Genomic DNA, 18175 nt, shown 5'->3' on the forward strand with positions numbered 1-18175 from the left:
AGTCACGCACCTCAAGGATCAAACCAATTCAGTCACACATCCCAAACACCCAACCAATCCAACAATACATCTTAAACACCCAACCAAACAAGACACACATCTCAAACACCCAACCAATGCAGGCTCACACTGCAAACACCCAATCAAGTCATACATCCAAACACCCAACCAAACAACCCACACATCCCAAACACTGAACCTATCCAGCCACATATCCCAAACATGGAACAAATCCAGTCACATTATCCGAGTGTGCAGTTACAGGATTTCCTCTTGGATATACCAAGAAAAAGTTCAAAATCAGAAGGATCAAAGCTGTACAATGCTCTATATAAAGTCATCTGGACAGAGAACAACGGATTAGTTCTCTGCACTGTTCTGTGTATTTATAAGTCTTTTGTGTCTCATAGAATCACAGAAATTACAGCACAGAAGAAGGTACTTGTGTTGGTGCTAGATTTTCAACTAGAGCTATCTATTCTAATCCCATTTCCTGCCCTTTCCCCATCTCCTTTTATGGTTTTCCTTTTCAAATACTCATCCATTTTGTTTTAAGTGCTCGTACACTTTCTGCCTCAATAGCCACAAATCATTCTATGTCTGTTCTGCTTAGTGTGGTATATAGGTTGTGTGTGGTGTATGGGTTATGTGTATCTCAGGTGCTTAATAATTGGCTTTGGTTGAAAAGGCTGAAATCCAGGTACCATCTGAAAGACCTTGAGCTGCAGTCTGCATTCAGCCTACAGTCTGCTTTTAGGCACGAGAAATGAGCAGGTTGTCAGTGCACCGGGTGAAACTGAGACGGTGCCTATGGCTGCCTTCTAGAGGAGTGAATGTGTACATCTCATACAGCCCTTTCTGGACTTAGGTTGTGCACAGATACACACATCCATTAGTAAGACACGGGAAGAGGCACACTTATGAATAGCTGAGGCGCATTTCAGCCACAATACTTAGTCTCCCACAAGACATCCTTCACCAAATGGACAGGACTTTCAAATTAGGTAGCAAAGACTCTATCCAAGGATTCACATACTGAGGCAGCCTATCAATAGCTCAATGGCAAGTTTCATTTCTCACCTTGCGTGACACAAATCATAGGTCCTTTTCTGTGTGGGTTAACCCTACTGAGGGCTCTGGGATGGGTGGGGTCATGGCTTTGTTGACTCTAAGCCACAGACTGAACTCTGAGCAGAGAAGCCAATATCCTAACAGCAGAGTGAGGTTACTATTTTTATCGATCAAATATTGTGAGGAGCTGAATTTTGCTCCTGTCTAAACCTATGCAGCCATATGGTGACTATGGGCAGGTATGTGGGTCTCTGGGTGATGGGGCGTCAGCTCTACAAGTATGTGGGCATGACCCACAATATTTATTTTTATTTCCATTTTCTTCCATAGTAGTTGACACCTTGCTGGGATATACATCTACTGCCCTTCAGTACATCAACTAAATGGCCATCCTTCATGTGTTGGGAGGATATTCAACTGCGGGAGGCAACATAGCTCAGCCCAACCTGTCTTCACTCAACATCCACAAATAGGCAATTTCCAGCAAGGGTCACTGGATAATAATTGGGAATCCTTTATTATTTTCCCTCTGGCAGTCCAAAGGCACTGAGGCCTACTGCATCCTTCCTATTGCTTCTCTGATTGAAATCAGTTAACTCAGCAAAAGTCAGGAGCCAAACATGAGACCTTCTGGTGAGCAACACACAAGCCACCTGCAGCATAGATAAAGCCACTGAACAAACCATCCAAGGTCTGCTTTGAGATACAATGGACTTCCCAGATAAGGAGCTGGCCAACGCATTTCTACTAACACACACATTTTCTGTGGCTCCATGGGCACCAGTCACCATCTGGTACCTGCCAAGTAATCATTCTCCCTATGTGAACCCAGCCAGTCAATGTTGGTAGCTATTCAAACCTCTGTCAAACCTAGATATATTTAGTAAACCATTGAAAATAAACTGAGACACACTTTATACAGACAAAGCTTCAAAGGTTAGACAGATTTTTGAAAGCTGGATCACATGAAGAAAAAACATTAAAAGGTGAATGGAATTCTGGGTTTTATATACATGCGCACTCAATATAAGCAAGAAAATGATTATGTATCTGTACAAAACGTTGGTTAAGCCACAAATTGAGTACTGTGCGCAGTTTTGGACATTGCTTTATAGAAAGGATGTTGGAGTTACAAAAAAGGTGCAATGTCGATTCACTCGGGTGATATTATAGATGAGAGGGCATAGTTATAATGAGAGATTTGAAAAACTAGGTTGTATTCACTGGAATAGAGGTTAAGGAAGACCTAGAAAAAGTATTCAAAAGTAATAAACAGTTTTAGAGGGTAAATAGGCACGATTATTTCCACTGGTTGGCGAATTGATAACCAGAGGGCATAAATTTAGGATTAGTACTAGAAGCAGAAAGGGGAGGAACAAAGAAGCCTTTTCACACAAAGGGTATTAGACCATGGACTATATTACCACAACGGACTACTGAAACCAAATTACATAGAATTACATAGAATATACAACACAGAAACAGGCCATTCGGCCCAACCAGTCCATGCCTGTGTTTATGCTCCACTCGAGCCTCCTCCCACCCTTCCTCATCAACATAACCCTCTATTCCCTTCTCCCTCATATGCTTAGCTAGCTTCTCCTGAATACTATTCACCATAACCACTCCCTGTGGTTGCGAGTTCCACATACTCACCACTCTCTGGGTAAAGAAGTTTCTTCTGAATTCCCTATTTGATTTTTTGGTGACTATCTTATATTGATGGCCTCTAGTTTTGCTCTTCTCCACAAGTGGAAACACTCTCTATGCGCCTACTCTATCAAAATCTTTCATAATTTTAAAGACTTTTATTAGGTCACCCCTCAGCCTTCTCTTTTCATGAGAAAAGAGACCCAGCCTATTCATTCTTTTCTGATAGGTATAACCTCGCAATTCTGGTATCATCCTTGTAAAGCATGCTTGCACCCTCTCCAGTGCCTCTATATCCTTTTTATAATATGACGACCAGAACTGTACACAGTACTCCAACTGTGGTCTAACCAAGGTTTGATACATGTTTAGCATAACTTATCTACTTTTCAATTCTATCCCTCTAGAAATAAACCTTAGTGCTTGGTTTGCTTTTGTTTAGGCCTTATTGATCTGCATCGCAACTTTTAGTGATTTGTGTATTTGTACTCCCAGATCTCTTTGCTAAGCCGTATTACATTATGCTCACTATTTCCTAGATGGTTCCCATCTTTCACTTCACTGGGGCAGCACAGTGGCATAGTGGTTAGCACTGTTGCCTCACAGCGCCAGGGACCCGGGTTCAAATCCGGCCTCGGGCGACTGTCTGTGTGGAGTTTGCACATTCTCCCCGTGTTTGCGTGGGTTTCCTCCGGGTGCTCCGGTTTCCTCCCACAGTCCAAAGATGTGCAGGTTAGGTTGATTGGCTATGATAAATTAACCCTTAGTGTTAGGGGGATTAAATACGTGGGGTTACGGGGATAAGGTGGGATATGTGTTGGTGTAGGGGTTACGGGGATCGGGTGGGATATGTGTCGGTGCAGGCTCGATGGGCCGAAATGGCCTCTATCTGCACTGTGGGGTTTCTGTGATTCTGTGATTCTCTTATCTGCTCTGGTTTATTCCCCATTACCAGATCCTGTAGCGAAGCCTCCCTTGTTGGGCTTCTTACATACTGGGTTAGAAAGGAGCCCTGTACACTTTGTAGGAACTCCATTCCCTTACCCCTTTATCTACCTCTTCTGGCCAATTAATATTGGGGTAGTCAAAATCCCCCATGATTATTAGTCTATGTTTTTTACTCATTTCCCTAATTTGTTTGCATATTTCTTCCTCCACCTCCCTTCCGCTATTAGATGGTCTGTAGACTATGCCTATCAGTGTGATTGATCTTTTTTTATCGCTTATCTCTATCCACATGGATTCTATTTCTGTCTTACCGATAGCTGCGTTACTTTTTTCTACTGCCATTATGCTATCTCTAATAAGTACAGCTACTCCACTTCCCCTTTTTCCCTCTCTATCTTTTCTAAATATGTTATAGCCTGCAATGTTAAACAAGGTATTTAAGTTATTAACTAAACACAAGAAGAAAAATATGAAAGGGCATGAGGAAAAAAGCAGTAAAATGGGATTAGGGTAGATAGTTCTGACCTGAAGCTAGTACCAGCATAGGCAAGATGGGGCTAATGGCTTCTTCTGTGTGGAAACTCTATGGGGGAAAAATTGGGTGAGTAGCGCCACCTGTTAGCGCCTAAAGAGGCAGTCAGTGGCTGTAGCGCCACTGGCTGCGCCTCCCGCGATATTCAGCAGGGGCGCTAATGGTGGCGTTAGCCATTTGCGCTGCGCCGCCACCGATGACGTCATCGGTGTGCGCAGCGCCCCATTCGCGATATTTGGTAGCGAACGCCGCAGTTGCGCCGTTCGCTACCCGCGCCCGGTTCACGGGGCCTTGCTGTGCCGGCAGCGGCGCAAGTTAAGGTGGAGGTGCGGGGCGGCCGCCTTTTTCGGCGGCCACCTGTCAGCACCTCCGTCCCCGGCCTCCTGACCACCCCCCGCGGCATTGCCAGCTGTTTCCCGAGAGCCCGGCACTTCTCCTTGGTGCCGGGCTCGTTTGCCGGCACTCGCGAGCGGGGATCGCGCTGTTGCAGGCCCCTCCCCCTTAACAATGGGAGGAAGGCCTGCAGTACCGCAGCGTGCCGTGCCGCAGCGTGTGGCGCTGCGGCACGTTGCGCTGCGATATTCAGTTTCAGCGCCCTAAGAGGGACGTGGAGCGCCTCGAGCCTCGCTCCGTCTCCCTCTAGGGGCAATGAAACTGAATATTTGACGATCGCTAAAGCCTCGAACGCTGCGCTAAATCCTGCGCTCAGGCGCCTTTGCCGCCACTTTGGCGCCCCAACCCAATTTCTAGGCCTATGATTCTAAAGGGACAATGCAAGCCAGTGCCATGTGATGCTTTAATGTTACTGTACTAGGGGGATTTACCCTAAACATTAAACAGAACTGGGTCCGAATGCTTTTTGTTTTTCATTAACCTCAGAAGCCAATCCTCGAACTGTAATGGGCTGCAGTATTCAGTTCCAGCACATTCAGCATCGAGTGTACCTCACTGTCTGCAACATTACACTAGCTCAGGATATTAAGGGAATCAAGGGATATGGGGATAGTGCAGGAAAGTGGAGTTGAAGTCGATAATCATGATCTTATTGAATGGCGGAGCAGGCTCAAGGGGACGTGTGGCCTACTCCGGCTCCTAATTCTTATGTTCTTATGTCAGTACAATACCTCGCTCGTTTTCTGGGAAATCTCATCGTACTGTTGCTGTGTACTTGGAGTTATCCACTCGCCAGACACAGGTGCTGGTGGAGTGGAAGTGGGTGGGACAGCTGATCCAACATCTGTAGAGCAAAGAAATGGAATAAGCGATTCTATTTTACTACAACTTACAAACAGGAAGCACACATACACTCTGACCCATTAAAAAATGTTTACAAATGAAACATCTTAATATCAGTACTGCATATGCAACACCTACAGATCCTGTAATAAGATATCCACCTATGGACATCATGGCAGGTTACACACCAATACATAATGTGCTGTGCCTCACTCACAGTTGTGTAACTTACACAAGTGATCCAAGACAACTTACACAAGTGAGTGCTTTATCTCGCTAATGGCCATAAACCAATAAAATACATGCAATGCTTGGAAGGAGAAATTCAGCCTCGTGTAGAGGGGGTTTACAACTGGGTGCAGCAAAGGATGCTGCAGTTTGGAGAGAACTTGCTGCAATGAGGTGGAGCGAAATAATGATGATGCCTGGGAAAGACAAGCAACTGCAATGGGCATGCACTAGGAGAGATCAACAGCTGGAGAGGACCAGAGTAGATTGACTTTTGTGGAACATCCCTGGGAGTGACTGGCTGCTGGACTGGTCATGGCCTGGGAGTGGCTGGCTACTGGACAGGTCATGGCCTGGGAGTGACTGGCTGTTGGACAGGTCATGGCCTGGGGATGGGGCTACTGGACAGGTCATGGCCTGGGAGTGACAGGCTACTGGACAGGTCATGGCCTGGGAGTGACTGGCTGTTGGACAGGCCATGGCCTGGGAGTGACAGGCTACTGGACAGGTCATGGCCTGGGAGTGACTGGCTGCTGGACAGGTCATGGCCTGGGAGTGACTGGCTACTGGACAGGTCATGACCTGGGAGTGACTGGCTACTGGACAGGTCATGGCCTGGGAGTGACTGGCTAATGGACAGGTCATGGCCTGGGAGTAACTGGCTACTGGACAGGTCATGGCCTGGGAGTGACTGGCTACTGGACAGGTCATGGCCTGGGAGTGACTGGCTACTGGACAGGTCATGGCCTGGGAGTGACTGGCTACTGGACAGGTCATGGCCTGGGAGTGACTGGCTACTGGACAGGTCATGGCCTGGGAGTGACTGGCTACTGGAGAGGTCATGGCCTGGGAATGACTGGCTGTTGGACAGGTCATGGCCTGGGAGTGACTGGCTACTGGACAGGTCATGGCCTGGGAGTGACTGGCTACTGGACAGGTCATGGCCTGGGAGTGACTGGCTGTTGGACAGGTAATGGCCTGGGAGTGACTGGCTGTTGGACAGGTCATGGCCTGGGAATGACTGGCTACTGGACAGGTCATGGCCTGGGAGTGACTGGCTACTGGACAGGTCATGGCCTGGGAGTGACTGGCTACTGGACAGGTCATGGCCTGGGAGTGACTGGCTACTGGACAGGTCATGGCCTGGGAGTGACTGGCTACTGGACAGGTCATGGCCTGGGAGTGACTGGCTGTTGGACAGGTCATGGCCTGGGAGTGACTGGCTGTTGGACAGGTCATGGCCTGGGAGCGACTGGCTGTTGGACAGGTCATGGCCTGGGGATGTGGCTACTGGACAGGTCATGGCCTGGGAGTGACAGGCTACTGGACAGGTCATGGCCTGGGAGTGACTGGCTGTTGGACAGGCCATGGCCTGGGAGTGACAGGCTGCTGGACAGGTCATGGCCTGGGAGTGACTGGCTACTGGACAGGTCATGGCCTGGGAGTGACTGGCTACTGGGCAGGTCATGACCTGGGAGTGACTGGCTACTGGACAGGTCATGGCCTGGGAGTGACTGGCTACTGGACAGGTCATGGCCTGGGAGTGACTGGCTACTGGACAGGTCATGGCCTGGGAGTGACTGGCTGTTGGACAGGTCATGGCCTGGGAGTGACTGGCTACTGGACAGGTCGTGGCCTGGGAGTGACTGGCTGTTGGACAGGTCATGGCCTGGGAGTGACAGGCTACTGGACAGGTCATGGCCTGGGAGTGACTGGCTGTTGGACATGTCATGGCCTGGGAGTGACTGGCTGTTGGACAGGTCATGGCCTGGGAGTGATTGGTTGTTGGACAGGTCATTGCCTGGGAGTGACTGGCTACGGGACAGGTCATGGCCTGGGAGTGACTGGCTGTTGGACAGGTCATGGCCTGGGAGTGACTGGCTACTGGACAGGTCATGGCCTGGGAGTGACTGGCTGTTGGACAGGTCATGGCCTGGGAGTGACTGGCTGTTGGACAGGTCATGGCCTGGGAGTGACTGGCTGTTGGACAGGTCATTGCCTGGGAGTGACTGGCTACTGGACAGGTCATGCCCTGGGAGTGACTGGCTACTGGACAGGTCATGGCCTGGGAGTGACTGGCTGTTGGACAGGTCATGGCCTGGGAGTAATTGGCTGTTGGACAGGTCATGGCCTGGGAGTGACTGGCTGTTGGACAGGTCATGGCCTGGGAGTGACTGGCTGTTGGACAGGCCATGGCCTGGGAGTGACTGGCTACTGGACAGGTCATGGCCTGGGAGTGACTGGCTGTTGGACAGGCCATGGCCTGGGAGTGACTGGCTACTGGACAGGTCATGGCCTGGGAGTGCCTGGCTACTGGACAGGTCATGGCCTGGGAGTGACTGGCTGTTGGACAGGTCATGGCCTGGGAGTGACTGGCTACTGGACAGGTCATGGCCTGGGAGTGACTGGCTACTGGACAGGTCATGGCCTGGGAGTGACTGGCTGTTGGACAGGCCATGGCCTGGGAGTGACTGGCTACTGGACAGGTCATGGCCTGGGAGTGACTGGCTGTTGGACAGGTCATGGCCTGGGAGTGACTGGCTACTGGACAGTTCATGGCCTGGGAGTGACTGGCTGTTGGACAGGTCATGGCCTGGGAGTGACTGGCTGTTGGACAGGTCATGGCCTGGGAGTGACTGGCTACTGGACAGGTCATGGCCTGGGAGTGACTGGCTACTGGACAGGTCATGGCCTGGGAGTGACTGGCTGTTGGACAGGTCATGGCCTGGGAGTGACTGGCTGTTGGACAGGTCATGGCCTGGGAGCGACTGGCTGTTGGACAGGTCATGGCCTGGGGATGTGGCTACTGGACAGGTCATGGCCTGGGAGTGACAGGCTGCTGGACAGGTCATGGCCTGGGAGTGACTGGCTACTGGACAGGTCATGGCCTGGGAGTGACTGGCTACTGGGCAGGTCATGACCTGGGAGTGACTGGCTACTGGACAGGTCATGGCCTGGGAGTGACTGGCTACTGGACAGGTCATGGCCTGGGAGTGACTGGCTACTGGACAGGTCATGGCCTGGGAGTGACTGGCTACTGGACAGGTCATGGCCTGGGAGTGACTGGCTGTTGGACATGTCATGGCCTGGGAGTGACTGGCTGTTGGACAGGTCATGGCCTGGGAGTGATTGGTTGTTGGACAGGTCATTGCCTGGGAGTGACTGGCTACGGGACAGGTCATGGCCTGGGAGTGACTGGCTGTTGGACAGGTCATGGCCTGGGAGTGACTGGCTACTGGACAGGTCATGGCCTGGGAGTGACTGGCTACTGGACAGGTCATGGCGTGGGGGTGACTGGCTACTGGACAGGTCATGGCCTGGGAGTGACTGGCTGTTGGACAGGTCATGGCCTGGGAGTGACTGGCTGTTGGATAGGTCATGGCCTGGGAGTGACTGGCTGTTGGACAGGTCATGGCCTGGGAGTGACTGGCTGTTGGACAGGTCATGGCCTGGGAGTGACTGGCTGTTGGACAGGTCATTGCCTGGGAGTGACTGGCTACTGGACAGGTCATGGCCTGGGAGTGACTGGCTACTGGACAGGTCATGGCCTGGGAGTGACTGGCTGTTGGACAGGTCATGGCCTGGGAGTGATTGGCTGTTGGACAGGTCATGGCCTGGGAGTGACTGGCTGTTGGACAGGTCATGGCCTGGGAGTGACTGGCTGTTGGACAGGCCATGGCCTGGGAGTGACTGGCTACTGGACAGGTCATGGCCTGGGAGTGACTGGCTGTTGGACAGGCCATGGCCTGGGAGTGACTGGCTACTGGACAGGTCATGGCCTGGGAGTGCCTGGCTACTGGACAGGTCATGGCCTGGGAGTGACTGGCTGTTGGACAGGTCATGGCCTGGGAGTGACTGGCTACTGGACAGGTCATGGCCTGGGAGTGACTGGCTACTGGACAGGTCATGGCCTGGGAGTGACTGGCTGTTGGACAGGCCATGGCCTGGGAGTGACTGGCTACTGGACAGGTCATGGCCTGGGAGTGACTGGCTGTTGGACAGGTCATGGCCTGGGAGTGACTGGCTACTGGACAGTTCATGGCCTGGGAGTGACTGGCTGTTGGACAGGTCATGGCCTGGGAGTGACTGGCTGTTGGACAGGTCATGGCCTGGGAGTGACTGGCTACTGGACAGGTCATGGCCTGGGAGTGACTGGCTACTGGACAGGTCATGGCCTGGGAGTGACTGGCTGTTGGACAGGTCATGGCCTGGGAGTGACTGGCTGTTGGACAGGTCATGGCCTGGGAGCGACTGGCTGTTGGACAGGTCATGGCCTGGGGATGTGGCTACTGGACAGGTCATGGCCTGGGAGTGACAGGCTGCTGGACAGGTCATGGCCTGGGAGTGACTGGCTACTGGACAGGTCATGGCCTGGGAGTGACTGGCTACTGGGCAGGTCATGACCTGGGAGTGACTGGCTACTGGACAGGTCATGGCCTGGGAGTGACTGGCTACTGGACAGGTCATGGCCTGGGAGTGACTGGCTACTGGACAGGTCATGGCCTGGGAGTGACTGGCTACTGGACAGGTCATGGCCTGGGAGTGACTGGCTACTGGACAGGTCATGGCCTGGGAGTGACTGGCTGTTGGACAGGTCATGGCCTGGGAGTGACTGGCTACTGGACAGGTCATGGCCTGGGAGTGACTGGCTGTTGGACAGGTCATGGCCTGGGAGTGACTGGCTACTGGACAGGTCGTGGCCTGGGAGTGACTGGCTGTTGGACAGGTCATGGCCTGGGAGTGACAGGCTACTGGACAGGTCATGGCCTGGGAGTGACTGGCTGTTGGACATGTCATGGCCTGGGAGTGACTGGCTGTTGGACAGGTCATGGCCTGGGAGTGATTGGTTGTTGGACAGGTCATTGCCTGGGAGTGACTGGCTACGGGACAGGTCATGGCCTGGGAGTGACTGGCTGTTGGACAGGTCATGGCCTGGGAATGACTGGCTACTGGACAGGTCATGGCCTGGGAGTGACTGGCTACTGGACAGGTCATGGCCTGGGGGTGACTGGCTACTGGACAGGTCATGGCCTGGGAGTGACTGGCTGTTGGACAGGTCATGGCCTGGGAGTGACTGGCTGTTGGACAGGTCATGGCCTGGGAGTGACTGGCTGTTGGACAGGTCATGGCCTGGGAGTGACTGGCTGTTGGACAGGTCATGGCCTGGGAGTGACTGGCTGTTGGACAGGTCATGGCCTGGGAGTGACTGGCTGTTGGACAGGTCATTGCCTGGGAGTGACTGGCTACTGGACAGGTCATGGCCTGGGAGTGACTGGCTACTGGACAGGTCATGGCCTGGGAGTGACTGGCTGTTGGACAGGTCATGGCCTGGGAGTGATTGGTTGTTGGACAGGTCATTGCCTGGGAGTGACTGGCTACGGGACAGGTCATGGCCTGGGAGTGACTGGCTGTTGGACAGGTCATGGCCTGGGAGTGACTGGCTACTGGACAGGTCATGGCCTGGGAGTGACTGGCCACAGGACAGGTCATGGCCTGGGAGTGACTGGCTACTGGACAGGTCATGGCCTGGGAGTGACTGGCTACTGGACAGGTCGTGGCCTGGGAGTGACTGGCTGTTGGACAGGTCATGGCCTGGGAGTAACAGGCTACTGGACAGGTCATGGCCTGGGAGTGACTGGCTGTTGGACATGTCATGGCCTGGGAGTGACTGGCTGTTGGACAGGTCATGGCCTGGGAGTGATTGGTTGTTGGACAGGTCATGGCCTGGGAGTGACTGGCTACTGGACAGGTCATGGCCTGGGAGTGACTGGCTACTGGACAGGTCATGACCTGGGAGTGACTGGCTGTTGGACAGGTCATGGCCTGGGAGTGACTGGCTGTTGGACAGGTCATGGCCTGGGAGTGACTGGCTGTTGGACAGGTCATTGCCTGGGAGTGACTGGCTACTGGACAGGTCATGGCCTGGGAGTGACTGGCTACTGGACAGGTCATGGCCTGGGAGTGACTGGCTGTTGGACAGGTCATGGCCTGGGAGTGATTGGCTGTTGGACAGGTCATGGCCTGGGAGTGACTGGCTGTTGGACAGGTCATGGCCTGGGAGTGACTGGCTGTTGGACAGGCCATGGCCTGGGAGTGACTGGCTACTGGACAGGTCATGGCCTGGGAGTGACTGGCTGTTGGACAGGTCATGGCCTGGGAGTGACTGGCTACTGGACAGGTCATGGCCTGGGAGTGCCTGGCTACTGGACAGGTCATGGCCTGGGAGTGACTGGCTGTTGGACAGGTCATGGCCTGGGAGTGACTGGCTACTGGACAGGTCATGGCCTGGGAGTGACTGGCTACTGGACAGGTCATGGCCTGGGAGTGACTGGCTGTTGGACAGGCCATGGCCTGGGAGTGACTGGCTACTGGACAGGTCATGGCCTGGGAGTGACTGGCTGTTGGACAGGTCATGGCCTGGGAGTGACTGGCTACTGGACAGTTCATGGCCTGGGAGTGACTGGCTGTTGGACAGGTCATGGCCTGGGAGTGACTGGCTGTTGGACAGGTCATGGCCTGGGAGTGACTGGCTGTTGGACAGGTCATGGCCTGGGAGTGACTGGCCACAGGACAGGTCATGGCCTGGGAGTGACTGGCTGTTGGACATGTCATGGCCTGGGAGTGACTGGCTGTTGGACAGGTCATGGCCTGGGAGTGATTGGTTGTTGGACAGGTCATGGCCTGGGAGTGACTGGCTACGGGACAGGTCATGGCCTGGGAGTGACTGGCTACTGGACAGGTCATGGCCTGGGAGTGACAGGCTACTGGACAGGTCATGGCCTGGGAGTGACTGGCTGTTGGACAGGTCATTGCCTGGGAGTGACAGGCTACTGGACAGGTCATGGCCTGGGAGTGACTGGCTATTGGACAGGTCATGGCCTGGGAGTGACTGGCTGTTGGACAGGTCATTGCCTGGGAGTGACTGGCTACTGGACAGGTCATGGCCTGGGAGTGACTGGCTGTTGGACAGGTCATTGCCTGGGAGTGACAGGCTACTGGACAGGTCATGGCCTGGGAGTGACTGGCTACTGGACAGGTCATGGCCTGTGAGTGACAGGCTACTGGACACGTCATGGCCTGGGAGTGACTGGCTACTGGACAGGTCATGGCCTGGGAGTGACTGGCTACTGGACAGGTCATGGCCTGGGAGTGACTGGCTACTGGACAGGTCATGACCTGGGAGTGACTGGCTCCTGGACAGGTCATGGCCTGGGAGTGACTGGCTACTGGACAGGTCATGACCTGGGAGTGACTGGCTACTGGACAGGTCATGGCCTGGGAGTGACTGGCTACTGGACAGGTCATGGCCTGGGAGTGACTGGCTACTGGACAGGTCATGGCCTGGGAATGATCAGGTGCTGGAAGGATTGAGGATAGAAGTGCTGCCATTTCAGGGCTGCTGGATGCATATTAGTCAGACTGTCTGTGGTTAAACCAGGCATTAACTCAGATAGTGTTAGTTGTATAGAGTTGGTAGAAGATCATTAAAAAGGATTAAATGTAACTTAAACCAATCGAGGTGTACTGCTCCTGGGCCCAGGGATGATAATACTACAACTTTAAGATTTCTATTTGCTTGAGTAATTTACACCCAGGTACACTCCAGGGTTACCAGTTGTTCGCAATGTGATTTACAATATTCAGATTCTCACTTTAAGAAAAACATTGAATAAATAACAGCATTAAACTATCAGAATAGCCCCACAGTACTCAAGGATTAGAGTCATTGCTAGCAAATTTACTGTCTAGGGACAACTTAGCAAACATTTAAAACATGGACGAAAACAGGATAAATATTCATTAAATGGAATATGTTAAACACACATTTTGGACCGGTTTAAAATATTAGGATTTAGTTCTTTTATTTCATAAAAATAAATTAAATTTGCTCTGATTGCAGGTGTAAATGAACACTGGGAACGGGCATTGTACAAAACTCCAGTAATTAGAGCTGCCAGCAAGACCCACTCAAACAGCAGAGGTGGGCGATGTGCAGTTACACAGTGAAAAACATACAGGCAGCGTACTGCTCAACAGAGGCACGTGCAAAATACAGAAAAAGATACATCACCTGCTGGAGTCAGGGGAGCTTGCTTTGGAACAGCGGTTGATGTATCTGCTGGAAGAATAGAAATACTATCAGTACAGAGTCAAAAACCAGGGGCCACAGATTTAAAGTAATTGGGGGAAGGTTTAGAGGGGATTTGAGGGGAAATTTCTTCACCCAGAAGGTTGTGGGGTCTGGAACTCACTGCCTGAAAGGGTGGTAGAGGCAGGAACCTGAACCACATTTAAAAAGAACTTGGATGTGCACTTAGAATGCTCTAACCTGCAGGGCTACGGGCCAAGAGCTGGGAAATGGGATTAGGCTGGATAGCTCTTTGTTGGCCGGCGCGGACACGATGGGCCAAAATAGCCTCCTTCCGTGCTGTAACTTACTATGATTCTAGAGTTCACAAGTCACCTGCAGTACCAAAAAAGCCATTGAACAAAGCATCCAAGATCTGCTTTGAGATACAATGGACTTCATAAATAAGAAGCTGTCCAATGTATTTCTACTAACAGACACATTTTATGTGGTTCCATGGGCACCAGTCACTATAATAGTACCCATCAAGTAATCACTCTCCCTATGTAACCCAGCCAGTCAATGCTGGTAGCTATTCAAACAATGGAGATTGTAGCCAATCCTGACCCTGACATGCGCAGATCGCAATCAGCATTGTGCACCCTGGCTGATTTTCTCATCCCTAACTGCGGTGCAGAGGTGGGAATATTCACACAGGGACTGGGTGCCGTTAGGAAATCACAAGAAGGGTGCCCTGTACTTCTGGTAATTGGTGAGCACACAGCTCCCCTGGGCTGGGGACTGACAGTGTGAGCACACAGCTCCTCTGGTTTGGGGACTGACAGTGTGAACACACAGCTCCTCTGGTTTGGGGACTGACAGTGTGAGCACACAGCTCCCCTGGTTTGGGGACTGACAGTGTGAGCACACAATCCTCTGGTTTGGGGACTGACAGTGTGAACACACAGCTCCCCTGGTTTGGGGACTGACAGTGTGAACACACAGCTCCTCTGGTTTGGGGACTGACAGTGTGAGCACACAGCTCCCCTGGTTTGGGGACTGACAGTGTGAGCACACAGCTCCCCTGGGCTGGGGACTGACAGTGTGAGCACACAGCTCCTCTGGTTTGGGGACTGACAGTGTGAACACACAGCTCCTCTGGTTTGGGGACTGACAGTGTGAGCACACAGCTCCCCTGGTTTGGGGACTGACAGTGTGAGCACACAGCTCCTCTGGTTTGGGGACTGACAGTGTGAACACACAGCTCCTCTGGTTTGGGGACTGACAGTGTGAGCACACAGCTCCCCTGGTTTGGGGACTGACAGTGTGAACACACAGCTCCCCTGGTTTTGGGACTGACAGTGTGAGTACACAGCTCCTCTGGTTTGGGGACTGACAGTGTGAGCACTCAGCTCCCCTGGTTTGGGGACTGACAGTGTGAGCACACATCCTCTGGTTTGGGGACTGACAGTGTGAACACACAGCTCCCCTGGTTTGGGGACTGACAGTGTGAGCACACAGCTGCACTGGTTTGGGGACTGACAGTGTGAGCACACAATCCTCTGGTTTGGGGACTGACAGTGTGAGCACACAGCTCCCCTGGTTTGGGGACTGACAGTGTGAGCACACAGCTCCCCTGGTTTGGGGACTGACAGTGTGAGCACACAGCTCCTCTGGTTTGGGGACTGACAGTGTGAGCACACAGCTCCTCTGGTTTGGGGACTGACAGTGTGAGCACTCAGCTCCCCTGGTTTGGGGACTGACAGTGTGAGCACACAGCTCCTCTGGTTTGGGGACTGACAGTGTAAGCACTCAGCTCCTATGGTTTGGGGACTGACAGTGTGAGCAGGATAGATAGAGTTCTTTGCAGCCGAGAGCGAGAGTCCCGAAGGCTGTGTTGCCTGCCCGGTGCCAGGGTTAAGGACATCTCCTCTGGACTGGAGAGAAACTTGGAGTGGGAGGGGGAGGATCCAGTTGTCGTGGTCCATGTTGGTACCAACGACATAGATAGGACAAGGAAGGAGGTTCTGCTGAGGGAGTTTGAGCAGCTAGGGGCCAAATTAAAAAGCAGAACCACAAGGGTAATAATCTCTGGATTATTACCTGAGCCACGAGCGAATTTGGCTAGGACAAATAAAATTAGAGAGTTAAATGCGTGGCTCAAAGACTGGTGTGGGAGAAATGGGTTTTGCTTCCTGGGACACTGGCACCAGTACTGGGGCAAGAGGGAGCTGTTCCGTTGGGACGGGCTTCACTTGGCCAGTGCTGGGACTAGAGTCCTGGCGGATCATATAACTAGGGCTGTAGAGAGGGCTTTAAACTAACTAGTGGGGGGGAGGTTCCTAGAGAGCAAATAATAAAAATGACAACAGAGAAGGTCATAGAATTAGGTAGCAGTGGGGAAATTGAAAACCAGAGCGTGTCAGGAAGGGGCAGAAGGTATGGAGTAAAAGGTAAAGTAATAAAAAGGGCAAAAGCAGGAACTAAGTGTCAAAAAACATCTTTGAAAGTTCTCTATCTGAATGCACGTAGCATTCATAACAAAATAGACGAGTTAATGGCACAAATAACTACATATGGGTATGATCTTGTGGCCATTACAGAAACATGGCTGCAGGGTGACAATGCCTGGGAATTAAACATACCAGGTTATTTAACGATCAGGAAGGACAGGCAGGAAGGAAGGGGAGGTGGGGTGGCTATGTTAATAAAGGAAGGAATCACTGTAATACAGAGAAATGATATTGGGTCAAAAGATCAGGATAATGAAACAGTTTAGGTGGAGGTAAGGAATAATAAGGGGAAAAAAACACTAGTGGGTGTAGTCTATAGGCCTCCGAACAGTGGCAACTCTGTTGGACGGAGTATCAATCAGGAAATAGTTGAGTCTTGTAATAAGGGAACATCTATAATTATGGGGGATTTTAACTATCATATTAATTGGACAAATCAAACTGGGCAGGGCTGCCTTGAGGATGAGTTCATTGAGTGTATTAGGGATGGGTTTCTTGAGCAGTATGTAACTGAACCGACCAGGGGGCAAGCAACCTTAGATCTGGTCCTGTGTAACGAGACAGGATTAATTAAAAATGTCCTAGTAAAGGATCCCCTTGGAATGAGTGACCATAACATGGTTGAATTCCATAGTCAATTAGAGGGTGAGAAGGTTGGATCTCAAACAAGCGTGCTAAGCTTGAATAAAGGAGACTATGAAGGTATGAGAGCGGAATTGAGTAGAGTGGATTGGGAAAATAGATTAAAGGGTAAGACGATACATGATCAGTGGTGTACATTTAAGGAGTTATTTTACAACTTCCAAAAAATATATATTCCACTGAGAAGAAAAGGGTGTAAAAGAAAAGACAGCCATCCGTGGCTAAGTAAAGAAATTAAGGATAGTATTCGACTAAAAACAAGGGCATATAAGGTAGCCAAATCTAGTGGGAGGATAGAGGATTGGGAAAACTTTAAAAGACAGCAAAAAATAACAAAAAGATTGATTAAGAAAGGGAAGATAGATTATGAAAGTAAATTAGCAAAAAATATAAAAACAGATAGTAAGAGTTTTTATAGTTATATAAAAAGAAAAAGGGTGGCTAAAGTAAATGTTGGTCCCTTAGAGGATGAGACTGGGAAATTAATGGTGGGAAATATGGAGATGGCAAAAACACTGAATGAATATTTTGTATCAGTCTTTACAGTAGAAGACACTAAGAATATCCCAACACTGGACAAACAGGGGGCTAAAGGGGGGGAGGAGCTAAACACGATCAAAATCACTAATGAAGTGGTACTCGGTAAAATAATGGGACTCAAGGCGGATAAATCACCTGGACCTGATGGCTTACATCCTAGGGTCTTGAGGGAAGTGGCGGTAGGGATTGTGGATGCATTGGTAATAATTTTCCAAAACTCCCTGGACTCGGCAAAGGTCCCGGCAGACTGGAAAACTGCTAATGTAACACCCTTATTTAAAAAGGGCAGTAGACAGAAGGCTGGAAACTATAGACCGGTTAGCCTAACATCTGTGGTAGGTAAAATTTTGGAGTCCATTATTAAGGAGACAGTAACAGGACATTTGGATAATCATAATTTAATAGGACAAAGTCAGCATGGTTTTATGAAGGGGAAGTCATGTTTGACAAATTTGCTGGAGTTCTTTGAGGAAGTAACATATAGGGTGGATAAAGGGGAACCAGTGGACGTAGTGTATTTAGACTTCCAAAAGGCATTTGACAAGGTGCCACACAGAAGATTATTGCTTAAGATAAAAAATCACGGGACTAGGGGTAATATTCTGGCATGGATAGAGGATTGGCTATCTAACAGAAGGCAGAGAGTTGGGATAAATGGTTCATTCTCAGACTGGCAATCAGTAACTAGTGGTGTTCCGCAGGGGTCAGTGCTGGGTCCCCAACTCTTTACAATCTATATTAACGATT

At 51.1% G+C, this 18175-nt stretch overlaps 1 protein-coding gene across 2 annotated transcripts in view; it reads right to left on the minus strand.

Moving 5' to 3' along the window:
• The window catches only part of LOC147102142 (caspase-1-like), a 47030-nt gene that overhangs the window by 11723 nt on the left and 17132 nt on the right, over positions 1-18175 (minus strand). The window contains exons 3-4 of one of the 2 annotated variants that reach the window (XM_085964393.1): positions 13737-13781; positions 5326-5438 (exon numbers count right to left, since the gene is read on the minus strand). In XM_085964393.1, coding sequence (XP_085820519.1) covers positions 5326-5438; positions 13737-13781 — 158 coding nt within the window. Of the gene's footprint in view, positions 1-5325; positions 5439-13736; positions 13785-18175 lie in introns of both variants that reach the window. The other variant, XM_085964391.1, reaches the window with a different exon arrangement.

Source organism: Somniosus microcephalus, chromosome 22 (assembly GCF_052327205.1).
Source record: "Somniosus microcephalus isolate GS21.2 chromosome 22, FLI_Smic_1.0, whole genome shotgun sequence".
In the NCBI taxonomy this organism is placed as follows: domain Eukaryota; kingdom Metazoa; phylum Chordata; class Chondrichthyes; order Squaliformes; family Somniosidae; genus Somniosus; species Somniosus microcephalus.